Raw genomic sequence first — 18,196 nt, 5'->3', positions numbered from 1 at the left:
CGCACTGTCGTTAAGGCATTGAGTCATAGTTTAATTGGCACTGTTTTTTCTTTCATGGTCTTAATATAAAATAATCTTGCAGGTAATGCAGTGTCAACTCCAGAAATGTAGTTTACTTTTAAAAATATGATCAAAGAAGAAAGAAGCCTACAATATATAGAATAAGGATGGATTCGTTTGCCAAAAGCCTTCATAAGTTTAGAATTAAATTCAAGGGATGTAAGGAGAAGGATTCATTTCTGCTTTACATTGTCAATTTGGTGAACTTAACTGCTCCAACAAATGGTATTAACTAGAAATACCAAGTTGGTCCATGAAAGATTAGGTTAGATTAATTTGTGAAAAATAAAGACCCAAAATAGTGAAATCATAAATGATGACTTTACATTTTTATACTGCTTTTAAATTTTAAAATCATGAATTGAATGAACTGTGACCTTAGCATATGCAGGCCGACTTTGTTTTGTACCTGTGCCAAACTAGGGATAGTTGTTTTGTGTTAGTGGCAGTAGCAGCCAGAATAGAATGGATAGGAGGAGATGCCTGGCCCATTGACACCATAGCTGTTTATTTTGAGCCTTCTCTCAACCTGGTTTCCCTCTCTGGTTCATTGATTTAGTGGATTTCTTTTGTCCTTCATACTTATTTATCAACATCTCTATATTGCACATGCCATCCCTTATTCTGTTCTTTTTGTGCTTTGCCATCATTTCATTAGGTTGGGTGGGGCTGGGGGAAAGAAATGGTAGACTTTTGTGCTGTCTCAGCCCTTTTGAACCAGGGAAGCCTATTGTTAGCTTAAGTGAGGAATTACTAAGGCTTTAAAGAAATGTACATTTGCATGTGGTAACATTTTAGTGATATGATGTTATAAAACAAATTGGTTTCTTTGTTTTGTAGGTCAAACTTTTAAATTTTGTTTTGCATTTAAGTGATGCATTTGTGTAAAACCATGTGATCATTATATTCAGTAATCAGATTCAATCTTAATGCATTTCAGTATTACAGTCTCACTTGACAGAATTTGATAGTGTATAACACGTTTGATACTCTTAGAAATTTTTCTTGATGCTTAATTTTGCGATTGATCATAAAACAATAACACATTGGTTTTGAGAAAAATTTAATTTTGATTTACCCGATCTCTTTGCATGTCATGGAGTTTAGTTTTCAAATGCCCTAAACGAACCTTGACCAACTTGTTTACTGTGAATATAGGTATATGACTGATGGGATGTTACTTCGTGAAGCTATGAATGATCCCCTTCTGGAGCGTTATGGTGTAATAATTCTTGATGAGGCTCATGAAAGAACATTGGCTACAGATATCCTCATGGGTGTTCTGAAGGAAGTTGTAAGACAAAGATCAGACTTAAAGGTGAAGTAATTTTTTTTTTCATAATCATCTCATTAAAAAAAGGGGTATGTATAGAAAACAACATATGCCAATCACTAAATCAACTATAATATATCGATTGTAAAATAAGGAACAGTAAGTACCTACATTGTTATTTTTCTTTGTTTCTAATATATGTAGCTGTGTCTTCATATGTGTTTTTACTTTGATTGCACTTTCTAGTGATGTATGTATTTTTAGACCAAACCTCTTCCATTTCTAACCCACCTGACTTTTTTGTGATTTAATAACATGGTAGTTTTGTATCCCTGCTGCTCACCCTCCCCTTCATTAAATACAGAAACCTCAAATCTTTGTCCTGCCCCAACATAAACACACCCATTCTAACTCATCATGTTGGGTAGTAGGAACAACTATACCCAGAACAAGCAAGTCACCCCTCAGAACTCTGTTCACTTAATCTAGTTGGCTTGAGTTTTTTTTTTTTTTTTTTTTTTTTCTGTCAGTCCTACTACTACTGCCCTGGCCAGTGTTACTGTTTTTTGATAAGGGCCTAAAATGGGCTGAATTTCTGATCTCTCTGCCTCCCAGAGTTTATGAAGTGCCTCTTTTTGCTGTTGTATGTACACCATTTATTGGAACTTAGACTCATTCTTTGATTGTTAGTATATGTGTTATAGAGGGATTTTACACTGGGGGGCAGAAAGATTCTGGGTCTTAAAAAATTGTTATCTTAGTATGTTTTTGTTTAAATTTATTATTTTAAAGAATGTATTTGGAGAATGAGGAGTATTACCATTATTGATTAAATGTTATGAGCTTTTGAAATTTTCATTTTGTTTTAATTGAAGTGTAGTTGACCAACAGTATTAATAATGTTAGTTTCTGATGTACAATGTAGTGATTGGCAATGAGAACTCCGTTACGCTGTGTTCACCATGAGTGTAGCTACCATCTGTCACCATGCAATGCTATTACAATACCATTGACTATATTACCTATGCTATGCCTTTTATTCCTGTTACTGACTTACTCTGTAACTGGAACTTTGAAACTCCTAGTCTCCTTCATTCATTTTGTCCATCCCTCCCTGGCAACAACCAGGTTTTTTTTTTTTTGTATTTATGAGCCTGTTTCTACTTTTTGTTTTTTAGATATCATATATAAGTGAAATCAGGTATGAGCTATTAAGGTTTTTTGGAAAGAAACTCAAAGTAGAATTTACTCTGTAGTAGAATGTTTTATGAGGGAGCCTTCTTTTTAAGTAAATTTTTACACTTGATCTTAGCCAAAAGGCCAAGAAGCGATTTTTAAGTAAATTTTTAATGGGTGCTATAATGTTTGAGTTACATGGAGAGAGGGTAACTGTACAGTCTTCATCGCTCTGTATTTGGAACAGCCTTTTGGTGACTGGCTTTTTACAACAGTGTAGAAAATCCCTGTTTAGGAATTTTTCTAAAGAAGTCATTCTTATTAAAGGTGATTTGGAAAAAGAGAAAATTTATATCTGTGCCACTGATTTTTTTCTTTTTTTCTTTTTGCATTTCCTGCTCTTTCCTGTGTGTAAGGTTGTCCTGTTCTGTCTTAATAAACACAGTAGTAATTGTGCTATTTATTTATGTTGTCTTTTACCCTTCCCTTTTATATATTATATAAATCTTATGTAAACATAAATATGTTAAAACATTTTATGAACTTTGGGCCTTCAGGTGTTATTTCTTATTTATTATATACTGCGTTCATTTCTAATTTTTTAAAATGTCAGTAACTTTTATCATAGTTCAGCATTTCTGTATTTGATTTTTTTTTTTTAAGATTTATTTACTTATTATTTTAGAGAAAGGTAGTGTGTGCAAGGCAAGGGACAGGGGAAAGGAGACCTTCCAGCAGACTCCCTGCTTAGCCCGAGGAGGAGATGAGGGACTTGCTCTCAGGATCTTGAGATCGTGACTGAGCTGAAATCAAGAGTTGGATGCTTTTTAAAAATAATTATTATTTTTACTTTTGAAGATTTATTTATTCATGAGAGACCCACAGAGAGAGGCAGAGACATAGGCAGAAGGAGAAGCAGACTTCCTGTGAGGAGCCTAATGTGGGACTCAATCCCAGGACCTTGGGATCACAACCTGAGCCAAAGGCAGATGCTCAACTACTGAGCAACTACTGAGCCACCCAGGTGCCCCAAGAATTAGATGCTTATCTGACTGAGTCACCCAGGTGCCCCTGCGTTTGATTTTTTTAATCGTTTTTGTAGGTTTTTTAATAGAGATATATATAGAACATAGACATTACTTGTCTTTTTTTCCTTAGGACCATGTAAGAATCCTTGAAGACTGCTTCAAATAATTAACTTTTGTGTTTTTTTGTTTCCCCCAGGTTATAGTTATGAGCGCTACATTAGATGCAGGGAAATTCCAGATTTACTTTGATAACTGTCCTCTCTTAACTATTCCTGGACGTACACATCCTGTTGAGATCTTTTATACTCCTGAACCAGAGAGAGATTATCTCGAAGCAGCCATTCGAACAGTGATCCAAATTCATATGTGTGAGGAGGAGGAAGGAGATCTTCTACTTTTCTTAACTGGTCAAGAGGTATTAATTGTCATTATTTGCTTAATTATTTAGCCTTTAGCATGTTAAATTATACAACAGCTTTTAAAGTCTAAGAACATGGTATATATTAACCATGTATTTCTTATCCCAAGGTTTAAAGATTTTCTTCAACTTGACTGTATTTATGTATGAAGCATTATAACCCCTTTATATATGTACTCTAAGAATACCCTTTTATACAATTGCTGTTTGTTAATTATCCTAAGAATGTTAAGTGCTTTTAGAATTTCAAGATTTAGCAATTGCAGTTTTCAACTTTGGAGATACCTGAGTGGTAAGTGGTGGTGTGATAATTTGCAGCTTTGCTAAAGCATAAATTTGAACCACACAGCTGCTGTGAAATTAGGTTGTCCTAGTCAGCTTGTGAGTGAAGTTGAGTGGCTTGGGTACCCATTCAACATCAAAACAAATGTTTGTGTTTTGATTTTGTCTTCATGTGTTCACTGAAGATTAGAAGGAATCAGTGAAATTTCTTAGTTGGAATTTACCTCACTTTAACAGGTTTTATTCTCAGGTGCAGATTTTTTTTTTTTTGGTGCTGCATTTTTTAAAACTTGTTTTCCACAGTAGGTTTATAGGTGTGCTATGAAATTCTCAAGCTAAAGTTCAGGAAAAAGCTATCTGGAGAAGACCATTTCAGAGAGCCTCTTACTGGAGGTTTTCTTAGAGCTTGTCCTCTGCTTCAGTAGGCTTTATGAACTTTATAGAATGTACTTTTCTAACATACATGCAGTTCCACTTAGAAAATTTCCACTTACTGATTCTGATTCAGTAGGTCGGGTGTAGCCTGAGATTCTGTCTACCTAACAAGCTTCCAAGTAATGTTGAAGCTCTCCAGGGTTGAGTGGTGAGGTTCTGGGGTAGTGCTGTTCTATCAGACCTTTTGTCGGTGCTGAACATGTTCTGTCTGCTGTTCAGTATGTCACTCACCAGGAATGTATGGCTTTTGAGGATTTGAAATGTGGCTGGTGAGAGGAGGGAATAAATTTTAATTTTATAGCATTTTAATTTAAGTAGCTACATGTGCCAACCTTCCTCCAGTTTCAGTTTTTGTATGGCCCACTAGTTAAGAATTGTTTTTACATTTTTAAGCAGTTGTAAATGAGAGCAAAGAATGTGCAACAGAGATGATGTATGCATTCAAAGCCTAAATTGTTTTGGCCCTTTACAGTAAAAGTAAAAGGTCTGAACCCTGCCCCAGAACATTTTTTTCTCAAGTGTGATCAGTGGACAGTCTACTTAGGAGACAAGAGTAGAAGAGTTTGTTAAAAGCAAGTTCTTGGTCCTGTTCCAGATTTGCTGAGATAGGTGAAATCTGAGGCGAAAAAGGAATCTATCTGCATCTTCAATGAGGTCTGTGGGCCATTTTTATATTTCCCTAGGTTTAAAGGTCATTGTCCCAGAGGAATGTTTAAACCAGTATAATTCCTGTAGTACATTAATGACACAACTGTAAACAGTGTTGTGGGGAATTGCTCTAATTCTCCCAGATACAAAAATCACAGGTCTTCTGTGACTGCCTACCTCCATTGGAATGTGAATTATTTTATATATATTCAATTTCTACAGGAATGCTTGATACACACAATATTCCAGCAAAGGCTGTTGTTTTAAGAGCTATAAATGTTGCACATTTCTTTGTCCTTGAATTTCTTCAGTATTTGTATGATCTATGATTTGTACCCCCATTGGCCAAAATGCTTTTTCTGTAGAGCAGGTTTTTTCAACTTCACTATCTACATGGTAGGCCTATCAGTTTTTTTTTGTTGGGGGGTAACCTGTGCGTTGTGGCATCTTTGGTCTTTACCCATTACATGCGGTAACATTCTCTCCTCCAGTTGTAACAACCAAAAATGTTTGCAGAAACATTGCCACATGTCCCCTGGGTAGAAAATCATTCCCAGTACAAAATCATACTTGTTCTTTTGGGAAATAAAATGTGTTGCAAATTCACTTTTACAGATAAACCCTCTGTTGGTACCTGTCTTTATTTTTATGCATTTTGAATGGAAGAATTTTTATAAATTTTAGAAGCAAGAGTACCAAATGCTTTTTTGAGGGCATAAAAATGGTATTTATGCAATAATGCAGCTTTAGGCATTTGAGGTATTCATCTTGTCCGTTTGTGCCTGGTCTCTAGTTTCTTGCTTCATATAGAGTGCTGCGTAGTATATTTTCTTAAATGACTTTTTAAAATAGCCATTATGTTCAGATTACTAAGCATATTAGAATTTTATCAGAAATATCAGACGGTCTCATGGTGAGAACCTGAAAGGCTTTTCTGTGATTTAACTTCTTGTATTTGGCAGCTATCCCATAGTTGGGGAAAGGAAGGGAGTAAGCCCCATGGTTTTCAAATGTGTGCTTGAGTACCATGTTTTCCAATAAAGTTATTAACTGTAACTGTGAATAAGGTTTGCATATGTCCTCTTACATTTTTAAATCACCTTTTGTTGGGTGACTAGTCTTTAATTTGAAGATCTTCAGGGAGAAAGTATCAGAGTACCTAATGTATTTTGTTTCATTGATTGTTTTTAGTAGAGTTGAATTAAAGATACATAAAATATTACTGTTTTTCATGTCTGTGAACGTGTGTTATTTTTACATGGTCAGTTAAGTGGTAGATTCTTGGAATTCACTATTGTCTTCATAAATATGAATAGCACCTGTAAAATTTAATTTTCCTGTGAAATTTTTAAATGATTTTTAAGAGCATTTTACCATTTTGACTTAAACAATAATGCATCTGTAGTAATCTGAGTTAATTTGGGAATAGGAGATTAATCTTGATTGGTGAAAGGTTGGGAAAGATTTGAATTCTAGAATATTTTTTATTTTATCTTAATGCATAAAATCTGGAGCTATGATTAAAATTAAGTGTTGCCTAGTAGAAGTCCTTCGGGGAGCTACACTTCTGAATTAGATAAGAATGATTATAATTGAAATATCAATTGTCAAGGGTTACATGAAGATGTTAAAACCATTCTTTAAGGAGCACATTCTTTTATCTTTAATTTTGCTGAGTAAAATGTCTTTTCCATATGCAGTGAATTCAGCCTCCTCAAATTAGCAGTCCAAATTTATTTACTCACATATATTAATACTTTTGGAGCTGAAAGTCTTTAAAAACTCCTGAGCTTCTGTCTCAGTAGTCAATATTGCTCATAACTAAGCAGCTCTTAGCAGATGGTTGCTTTATGCTGCTGAATGTCAATGAGCTTTGTGCTCTTCTGAACTTAATGTTGTCTATGGATATTTGGTAAACTTTAGGGAAAAATTTGTTGCAGTTTTAAAACTAAGTGTTTAGAACCTTGCTTGTATAAAAAACAAGTGGTGTGGGATTTTTTTCTTCTTCCATCTTTAGAGTTGTCTTTATAGCCCATGCAGTAGTGATCTCATTTTAGATGTATTTGACAGATTGGATAGTGCAGTCCCAAGTAAAATTGGAATTATCTTCTTGCTAAAATTTGGAATGTGCTCGTGTATAATTTGGGGCACTGCATTTTCTACTTTGTGAAATCTGGATGTTTGGTTGACTTTTTGGACCCTTTGTTTTCTGGTCAAATATATGGTGAAATTAACTAAGTTAAAAATACTCTGAATATTGGCATCAGTTTTTCTGTTTTATTTTAGAGAAGTCTAATTTGGGGTTTATATTCAAATCTTTTTGATTTGGAAGAGATATAATTTTGTATTTGCATACCAGCAGGGGGCATTCTAATCTAGATACAGCATTTGAAAGCCTTTTTTCCTTAAAATTATTTGTTTTGTTATATTCTTTCTTTCAATCAATACCATTCTTTAATTTTCTTTTAGAAACGTCATCTCAAAGGGAACTGTGAACATCCAATACTTAATAGTAATTTTCTACTTGATAATTTTCAAGACCCTTATTCAGTTTTTAAGAGAACTCCTGTGGTTAAAAGAGAGTAAAAAATTTTGTTCTTAGGTATCCAAAGGCTTTGTATTTTTTAACATGGAAACAGACACTTTGATTTAAAATAATTTCAAGGAAAATAACTGTAGTTTAATATAATAAAAATATAGACTATATTTACCTGATAGACTTTTTCCCATTTTTTTCTTTAATTATTCTGACTTTTGAATAAGCTTTTCTTTAATCAATCTGATTTTTCAGATAAGAGATAATTAGTTGATAAGGATAGCTTCTGATTCAGTTATGCTTTGGACAGACTGCCAAATCATTTAACATACTTCTGAATTTAATCTGATTAATGCTTCAGTAAACTTTAAATTTGTTGTCTACCCCCCTTTTGAGTCCATTTGCCCTTCCCTTGGAGCCTCCACCTCCCTCTCTTTCTCTGTCTTCTGCACTCTCTGAGTATTCATTGTGTGTCCTCTCTTTAAAACCTAGAGATGAATGCAAATGTGTTAGAATTATTTTCTGTGGTTGGGAAATTTTTGAAGATCCTCTGAGTTATTTGGGTTAGCCTACTTCTTAAATATCTATGTTGATACTGTAAAGGTGTTTGTTCTCATTAGGCACAATGAAGCAAATCTTCCATATAATTACATTAGTGATACGTGACATTAAAGCCTAATTGGCTTATTTAAAATATCTAGCACATCAATTTCTTTTAGATTGTGAAAATTTAAAAGGTTATGAGTGCAGTTAAATATTCCTGGGTGAGAAATTTCAATTTTAGTACAATTTGTTGAGAATTAATTAGGACGTTTGACTAGAAGAAAAAGTGTAGAATGCCAATGAGATTAGTTGTGTCTATTTATTTGAGTACAGAAATAAAAATTTCAATGATAGTTTTGGAAATCCCGATGAAGTTTACCGAGTTTTGACTTACCAAGTTCAAAGTAAACTGCATAGAACTAGGATTATGATAAATACTTGAATGTTTTAGTGTGTATGTGTTTTGTTTTTACACTCAGACTTGTATTTTGTAGGAAATTGATGAAGCCTGTAAGAGAATAAAGCGTGAGGTTGATGATCTGGGCCCTGAAGTTGGTGACATTAAAATCATTCCATTATATTCTACACTTCCTCCTCAGCAACAGCAACGCATTTTTGAGCCTCCGCCTCCAAAAAAGCAGAATGGAGCAATTGGAAGAAAGGTTAGCCTAGAGATATTCTGTGTAAACATTGCATTAATACCGAAAGAACTGTCTATGAGAAAAGAAGCTATATCGAATTATTAAGGACTGTTATGTGTGATGGCGATCTGTGTTGCACACTACAAAATAATCTGTATTTAAAAAGTAAATAGAAAACATATTTTGGTATAATTTTGTGTATCTTTTGACCTTAAGTAAGAGCATGCACTGTTTCCCGTCCCCACAGGAAGCCCCTCTTAGTAAACGGGTGGTTGGTTATGATGGGTCAAGAAAAGCAGGAGATGGCCAAGTGTTGTCTTTCTCTCCATTAAGTCACTTGGCAAAAGCTAAGCACTGTGTTCTTTCTAAAGTGGTTTGGCTTCTGCCTAGAATTTTCCTTAAGGACCTAACCAAATGTCATGTCTTACAGGTATGAAATATTGACTACAGAGATCTCTGATAACAGTAGCACTCATCATGTTGCCTAAATAGGTGGTTTCTATGAGTATAGGTGTCTGCTTGGCATAGGAAGGGACAAGGGTTTTCCAGACCTGTTTCTGGGCTCCCTTCTGGGAAGGGGATCTGAGTTGTAATTTGAAACTGAACAGTTACACTTCTATTTTTTTAAGAGCAATGTTCTTACTAGATCTTCAAAAATAAAATTACACTGTCTGAAAAGGTTTGAAAAACAGTATAGTGGAGTCAATCATTAGGTTAAATAGTAGCTGCATATGAATTTTAGTAAGATTCTTAATCTTAAAGTTTTGATTTTTAAAAATAGGTATAATTTACCATCATCACCTTAGGGGATTATCTTCAAGGATCACGATTTGTGTGTACAGGGTACTAATATATGTAAAATAAACTAATCCCTCAGGGTAACTACTATCAGTTCCTGGAGTATATTCATGTAAAAAAAAAAGTGTTACTTGAAATATTACTTATGTATGATTTACTTGTTGGTCAGATTTAGAATTAATTGCTTTCTTCTTTCTAAATTCAGGACTAACAGACTCTCACAACTTTTTTAGGCTTTTTATTTCAATCTTTTTGCTAATGTTTATCATGATTATAGAAAAATTACACATTATAAAAAGATACTTAAATATATCAGGGCTAATTATTTCTTTACATGGCTGTGTAAAAGTTAAATGAACCAAATACATTTTTGAAATTGAAGAAGCTTAGTGAAGGGATATACAACACCAGCCTAGTGGAATATAAATTATCAAGAGATTGATAGGGGAAAAAAAATCAGGTTCTGAATATTTCATAGATCAACAAGAGTAGTGAGTATGACTTTGACTTTTCAAAAACAGTTTGGTCATAGCTTCATTATGTTGGACTTTCCAACTATTTTTGTCATAGTGTTGTCTCTGTGTTGTCTCTAGAACGTGTTAAAACATTTTCCCCTGTTAACTTTATGTGCATTCTGAACTTTGGAGAAAAGTTGAAATTTTAGGTGATGGCTTTAGTATACAATTTTAAAGTTAATTTGTTGACTGAAGAATTCTGATTTTCTGTGGAATTCTTAGCTTAATTCTGTATTAGTGGATGTATGTAAATAAAGTTGTGGATTTCTTAAACATTTCCATAGTAAAGAGTAGAGTGGAGGCAGATAATTTTTCTTGAAATCATGTATACTTTGGATATCTACATTTGTTTTAATTTTAAGCTGATTTTTTTAACCATTGAGTAAATTTGGCGTATAGCAAGATTTTCCATATTTGTGTCTTTTCACATAGCTCTTTTCATTCCATTTTTAGGCTTCCTTGAGAAGTATGGCCTGAATTTACTGAAATGTATTTCACATCTGAATTCTTTGCTCTGTTAATTATTAGTTTATTGGAAATTTAGATTCAGTCTGGTGCCAGTCCAATGTGTGATACATTTTGTAGAATCTACAGCTTAAGCCCATGGGGAATAGAATTTATTTAACTGTATTGCTTTTTGTGTTCTTATAAATCCTAAGAATATTGACGAGAATTTTGTCTTACTGGAAAGAGTGACTCGGCAATAGTTGGATATATGTATGCTTGATGGCCAGAGATGACGAGCGAACCGCTGGAGTTCCCAGGGCAGGGCTTACCTTGGGAACCCATCCTAGGGCCACAGTGCTGCTTTATTGACAGTGTTTCATTCAGCTAAAACTACATGACCTCTTGCTGGGAAATCATGTTCTCTCTTGGCATGAATCAACTTCATCTTAGAGTCTGAGAAGAACTGTCTCTAGCGTGCGTGCATACACACATGCACCTGTGACCCAAAGAGAGGGAGGGAGGACTTCCTTGGCAGTTGGTGTGTCATTCTCATTATGCGAAAAAAAAAAACGCTTTGAAGCCTGGCATGTTGAAGGAAAAATGAACGTTTTTATGAAGCCTAGTGCACAGAGCAGGATTCACTCATCCATTCAAGTTTTTGATGCTAGACAACAGGGAAGCTGCCTGGAAGAAGATAGGACCAGAGAGAGCAGAAAATACACTCTAGCCAGGCGCTAACTGGTAGTTTCAGAGGAGCAGGTGACCTACAGGCGGACTGACTGGGTTAGAGTCCTCAGAAGGGTTGAGAGACTGTGTGGAAGGAGGAAGGGACGATTTAAGTCCTGTGAAAGGAGAGTGGCTCTCTGCTGGAATAGGAAGAACTGGCAGTCAGTTGCTATTTTCCTGTTGTCTTTTTTTTAAATGCTGCAACTTTGATAAAATCCCGTTTATATTATAAAATAAAGGACTAGAGGCCAGGCTTGCTGCTTCTGTCCTGAATTCACTGCCAGTTATTAGAATGGCGCTTTCATTCACAAGTGTTAAACTGTCACTGGTTGATATTCACAATTGATTTAAAAATACAAAGGAACATTTAGGGATTTATGGTCTGCTTCCAGTTGTGTAAAACCAAATAGGATTTGATTCATTTTTTTGTTAAATTTGTTCTAATACAAGGATAATAGCTAGCATAGAGTAGAATGTAAGAAGTTAAAACGTTTGGAAACAAAAAGAATATTTAATAGAGTTTTAATTTCCACCAAAATAAGTGTAATTCTGTATTTATATTTGGACACCCTTTGTAAAGTAGTGCCTTATTTGTTGTTGTCTTACTCGTTGTATTAATTTATGCAAAATAGGGCCTAATACAGTTGTAAAACTAACAAAAGCACCTTTTCGTATTAAAGTTTTAAAATGTAGGCTATATTAAGGGTAAAGTTTTAGTGGGCATGGGGGATTTAACTAGCATTCCTTTTTTTTTTTTTTTTTTAATTTATTTATGATAGTCACAGAGAGAGAGAGAGAGAGGCAGAGACACAGGCAGAGGGAGAAGCAGGCTCCATGCGCCCGGAGCCCGACGTGGGATTCGATCCCGAGGCTCTGGGATCGCGCCCTGGGCCAAAGGCAGGCGCTAAACCGCTGCGCCATCCAGGGATCCCAACTAGCATTCCTCTTACAAATAGTTACTGAGTTCCTTTTATGTGGGCTTCTAACACAGCACTACTGGTGAATAGTTTCGAATTTTTAATGATCAAGAAAGGTTGAGAATGCATGTGTTTTTGTGAGTGTAGATTATTTTGCTTGTTTTGATCATGCTTGACATTTATTCAGATATTTGAGTTTAAGTTCAAGCTATGCTTTTGTTATAAGCGTTAAAGTTTACTCAATAAATTTACTCATATGCATTTTTTTTTACTAAGACTTAGAATTGCTATTTTATAGATTTGATGTTATTAAAATCCAGGAACTACTCTTTGATTTTATTTAGGTTTCATTAATTTTATCCATACAAATAGCTGATTTTTTCTGTAGCTTATCTTACAGTTTACTAATTAACATGGCTCAAAGCATACACTGCTCAATAAAAAAGAGAAATGGCCCTTGTGGAGATGGTTCTATAGTTTTAAAGAGAGGCTTAATGATCCACTAACTGAAGATAACTTAGTGTGGTACTGCTGGGATGTGGACAGATAAAGAAGTTAATGTCCTTACTGAATTGGCAACCCCCACAGAATTCCCTGGGGACTGAAAATCCAAACTAGTTGAACCTAAGTGCATTATTGTGTCCAAATAGAATTCAAATAGAGTAACTTAGGGTACTCTCACTTCTACTAGTTCTGAGTGGAATTATTGAAATCAATCAAAGTGGATTTCATTGCAAGGCATGTTATTGAGGGGGAAGGGGATATCTAGACGAAGTTAATCTTAACACACTTAACATTTAAAAACATAAAATTGGTAGTGATGTCAGACTTTTTCCACAGGTATTTAGGGATTCTATATTTATTCTATATTCTATATTTATTCTATATTTAGGGATTATTTACCTGAAATAATTGCTTGGTGAATGAAGCTTAAACACTTTTTAAGAACACTTATTTCCATGTTACAGTCTAGAAAGCTTGTATCATTTGTGTATATTCCCATGTGTCATATGTAGATCCCCTGACCAAATTCAGGATCACTTTGTGTTCTGACCAGTTCCTAATTAGATCATATGCAACCTACATCTAGAACACACTTAGGGCTTGCATTAGTCTACTACTAAGGTTTCGAGGAAGCTAGATAACTTTTTATCATCTCATGTATTTGTTCTTGCGCATCATATATATGATTGGCAGGTGCCAAACCATATATATATTATATATATATGTTTTCTTTAGCCATAGCTAGAATTAACTCTCCAGCTTTAGTAGTAAAGTCATTAGAAGAAGCATCCTTGAAAGTCCTACAGTTTGTTATAGGAGTTTTCCCCTTTTGTCCCCAAACCTACCTCCCATGGTTTACGAGCCCTGCCTTTTTTTTCATAGTACTTTAATAAATCAGTATGGCAGATAAGTCCCATTCAAAAAGCTTTTATTACCTTAAAGCTTTTTAATCAACTTACTTTTAGTCCTTGGAAGAAAGCTTCTCAAAGGTCTTTTTTTTTTTTTTTTTTTTTTTAATAAACACTTCTGTTTTGGAGTTTGACTTCTGGTTGGCAGTAGACTATCGATAAGGACATGGGGTTTGCCAGCTTGGCATAATCCTGTGATTCTTAAATCCACAGTTCTTGTAAGTATTACATTATTTGCCACACAGACATAGCCAAAGACGCATGCACACCAAGTGAAATTATTTTCTAAAGAAAAATTACTTTACGGGTGCCTGGGTGGCTCAGTTGATTAAAAGCCTCCCTTCGACTGAGGTCATGATTTGGGGATCCTGGAGTCAGATTCCCTGCTCATGGGGGAGCCTGCTTCTTCCTCTCCCTTTGCCACTTCCCCTGCTTGTGCTCTCTTTCTTTCAAATAAAATCTTATAAAAAATTATTTTTAAATTCTGAAGAATTGATCATAACAAGAAATTTTTCCATACTAACTGTATTCTGTTTTATTTTTTATTTTATTTTTTTTTAAAGATTTTATTTATTCATAGAAACACAGAGAGAGAATGAGAGGCAGAGACATAGACAGAGGGAGAAGCAGGCTCCATGCAGAGAGCCTGACATGGGACTCGATCCAGGGTCTCCAGGATCACGCCCTGGGCTGCAGGCAGCGCTTAAACTGCTGTGCCCCTGGGACTGCCCTGTATTCTGTTTTAGAAGAAACATGTGAAATGTAATTTTTTTATTTCCTCCACTGCTCTAAATCTATATCCAAAACTATTATAATATCACCCCAGAATTCCAGAAAACCATAAGACCTTTTATATAATCACAAGCATGTCACTGGTTCAGTAATAGGTTTATAAGGACTTTCTCCCTTTATTGCCTAATTTTGTTAACAGCTTTGTCTTAGCTAGATGAATATTCAGGAATTATAAAAGCAAATGGAGATTTGGGAGTGTTAAAACCTTTAGCTACTTAGGTTGGCTTCCAGGCTCTGTCACTGACTTCTAAATTCATTGCTCCTTCCAGGTCAACGTACTTGACTTTGTAGAAGAATATTAAACTCAGGATATTTATTCAAATTCACCTGTCAATTTCATAGCCTTGTTTTTTGTTTTTAAGATTTTATTCATTTATTCCTGAGAGACAGAGAAAGAGAGGCAGAGACACAGGCAGAGGGAGAAGCAGGCTCCGTGCAGGAACCCCGATGTGGGACTTGATTCCAGGTCTCCAGGCCCTGGGCCGAAGGCAGGTGCCAAACCACGGAGCCACCCAGGGATCCCCTCATAGCCTTGTTTATGTTTGCTTTGGTTCTAATTTTTGAGCCATGTGCGTGCCATCTAAATGTACTGAAAACTGTATTTGAGTAACATCAGATGACCTGCGTTCCTTATCATTTGCTAGTTACCAGTCTTTGCAACTACACAAGACAAAAAAGGAAGGATTTTTGGTTTTAGATGTGTGAATGATTCTAAAATATTAACCTGTCAATAGGTCTCTAGTAAATTTTCAAAACCTCCAGGATTTCCTGGTGGTATGAGTCCTTTTCATTTCTCAGATGTGCCTATGGGCTTTTTTGCCTACATGTCATAGTTTAAGCTGAATCTTCTACTCCTAGTGTTCTTGTTCCCTTCTCTCTTGTGGTAGATTTCACCTTACTCTAGACAACTCACTTAAATGGTAAGTTTCCTTGGTCTTAACTGTGAAAGTAAACCCTTTTTAAGTCTCAGGGTGAGTCTATGGTGTCATTTACACTATGCGTGTGTAATCTTCCTTCACAGGCTGCAAGAGCAGGCCCTGTATCTGATTCATCTTTTTTGTCCTCTGCTTGCATATACAGGCATTTTCATTTAATGGCAGTTTTCTGTTCCTGAAAAATCAAAGGTTCTGGGGGAAAAACAATCTAACAAGAATCCCATTTTCTTATTGTTAAATAAGAAAAATTATGTGACATGTTATTCTCAAACCCCAGCCAGTTTCCTAAAATAGATCTAACATAGATCATACGCTTATGTAAAGAAAAAAACAAGGGATCATATTAGTATGTAAATACTTGAAACGTTTTTCCCTGGCAGTAAAAGGTTCAAATGATTAACAGTTGCTTTGAATGCAGTGACATCTTCTTTGAAATTGTATACTTTCTAAAACATCTGCATTTGATTCTGATGATGTGCCCATGCTTCTTAGATTATAACTTAAGATTTTGTCCCCCTATGCCCTCCTGTGCCATTTTGTTTTAAATGTTTAGTTTTGGTGATACAAAGTTCCCTTTGTAAATACTGCCAGAAAATACCAAAAGATATACGTGCTTTGTGGACTTTGGATAATAACCAAAGTAGTGTTCTGTCAGCAAGACATGTAAAGCAAGCTATTATACTGTTTCATCGATATTTTTCTCTTGATGCTATCTTTCTGTTTAAGTAATGAAAACATATGTGATTGAGTGATAACCTGAAATAATAGCTTTCTTTGAAAAAAGAATTTGATATGATGGACTAAATGAGATTTTGAATTAAGATCTTAAATATTAATTTGTATTGCGTTGCATTGGCCATTGAGGATGAAACCTTATTTCTAGTTTACTTACTGGTTTGAAATTCATTAGTGAAAGGTCATGGCTACCCTGACGGTTCTTTTCAATTTTACTTCATTTATAATATAATTTATATACTGTTTATTTCTTAACAGGTAGTTGTTTCAACTAACATTGCAGAGACCTCTCTGACAATAGATGGTGTGGTATTTGTGATTGATCCTGGATTTGCAAAACAAAAGGTACATACTTTAATACTTTAGTTGTTTACTTTATTAAATTGGTGTTAGCTTAAGAGTACATACTGTGTACTTGTTCAGTGACTAGAATTTACTTTTTAGAATTATTTTCCTGTTGTCTTGTGTTTTGTTTTCAGACTTTGGTGATATGAACCCTTTCTGTTCTTAGCTGACTATCCTGTATTAAACCCATGTATAATGTTTAATTCTAGGCGCTTTTTTTTTTTTTTAAGGGTGCTTTGGGGTTTGTTTCTCTGTAGCAGTTGGAAGTGTTTAGGTTTCTGTGTTCATTTAAGGAGTATGAGAGTAGTAATAAGAGGGCAGGATTGTCATTCTTGTAAGTTGATCACCCAGTAAGATTAGAGTTTCTATTATGTGTTGGGCATAGTATCTGAAAAGGTTTTAACATTATCTTCTAGTTGAGCAGTGCTGAATACCAAGCACTTTGGCCAGAGGAAGTGACTACTCAGGAAATAACTGGTGATGTTGTATGATTCACAGATTTTTAAAATTACATTTGGTTACATTTTATGGGTATAATTGGGAGAATTTGTTGCATGCAGTATTTATGTTTCTGATGGAAATTTTTCACTTTAAACTGGCAGTGTGTAACTGACTTCTGAACTGAGTTCAAAATATTTTTCTTGATGTTCACACTGAACATCAGGTATCGAAATTGACAGGTTCTTTACAGGCAAAAGCCTTCAACACTGTTGATCCACTCTAAAAAAGCAAGGTAAAGCTGGTAGAACTGAAATTAATTTTCAGTTAGGAGGAGTAAAGATGATGTAAGCTTTTAATTAAGAAGAGTGAAGATGATGTAAGCTTTGTGTGTAATAGATAACCTTTCCATGTTAGCTTGAGTCTTCAGAATGATTGTTTCAGAATATCTGAAAGAAAGTTAAGGCACAACCAGTTCTCAGTTTCTGTCTCTGATGTGCAGCCTTCATCAATATACTGCTTTGTTTATTTTGAGATTAGCTGTGGACTTTGCATACAGATTACAGTTTTGTGGTTAACTGAAGGAAAAATTCTTACATTATTTTCATTCTTATAGGTGTACAATCCTCGAATCAGAGTTGAGTCTCTTTTGGTAACAGCCATTAGTAAAGCTTCAGCTCAGCAGAGGGCTGGTCGAGCTGGGCGTACAAGACCTGGGAAATGCTTCAGACTTTATACAGAGAAAGCTTATAAAACAGAAATGCAGGTAAGAGGTTTTGCTGTATCCTTCCTGTGTTTGGAAGGTTAAGTTGAATTTGTAACCAGAAGAAAATTGCTTTATTTACTTCATCTTGCCTTTTGGCACCATAAGCTCCTTACGTTTTCCCTGAGTGAGATTTATGGTGTAATCTACCAATACAGGTCTCTGTTAAAATTTTAAGTTGAAGTGAACAGTTCGCAGTAACACTTTCAACCCTGTAAAGATAGTTCACAGAAGGTGTCTGATTCCTTTCTGGAATATTCCACCAGTATTCTTCTGTGGATCAGTGGTTTAGAAGTAATGCCAAAGTAAATAGCTAAAGAGGCAGAGAACAGG

At 35.0% G+C, this 18,196-nt stretch overlaps 1 protein-coding gene across 1 annotated transcript in view; it reads left to right on the top strand.

Annotated features, from left to right (window-relative positions):
- DHX15 (DEAH-box helicase 15) overlaps positions 1-18,196 on the top strand; it is a 59,898-nt gene that overhangs the window by 28,054 nt on the left and 13,648 nt on the right. Inside the window, exons 4-8 of the mRNA XM_055326245.1 lie at positions 1,219-1,378; positions 3,734-3,952; positions 8,894-9,061; positions 16,576-16,662; positions 17,717-17,866. Coding sequence (XP_055182220.1) covers positions 1,219-1,378; positions 3,734-3,952; positions 8,894-9,061; positions 16,576-16,662; positions 17,717-17,866 — 784 coding nt within the window. The remainder of the gene's footprint in view (positions 1-1,218; positions 1,379-3,733; positions 3,953-8,893; positions 9,062-16,575; positions 16,663-17,716; positions 17,867-18,196) is intronic.

Source organism: Nyctereutes procyonoides, unplaced genomic scaffold (genome assembly GCF_905146905.1).
Source record: "Nyctereutes procyonoides isolate TBG_1078 unplaced genomic scaffold, NYPRO_anot_genome, whole genome shotgun sequence".
NCBI classification, from domain to species: Eukaryota; Metazoa; Chordata; class Mammalia; order Carnivora; family Canidae; genus Nyctereutes; species Nyctereutes procyonoides.
Note: the sequence above shows the minus strand (reverse complement) of the source record. Positions and strands in the feature narration are given on the sequence as shown.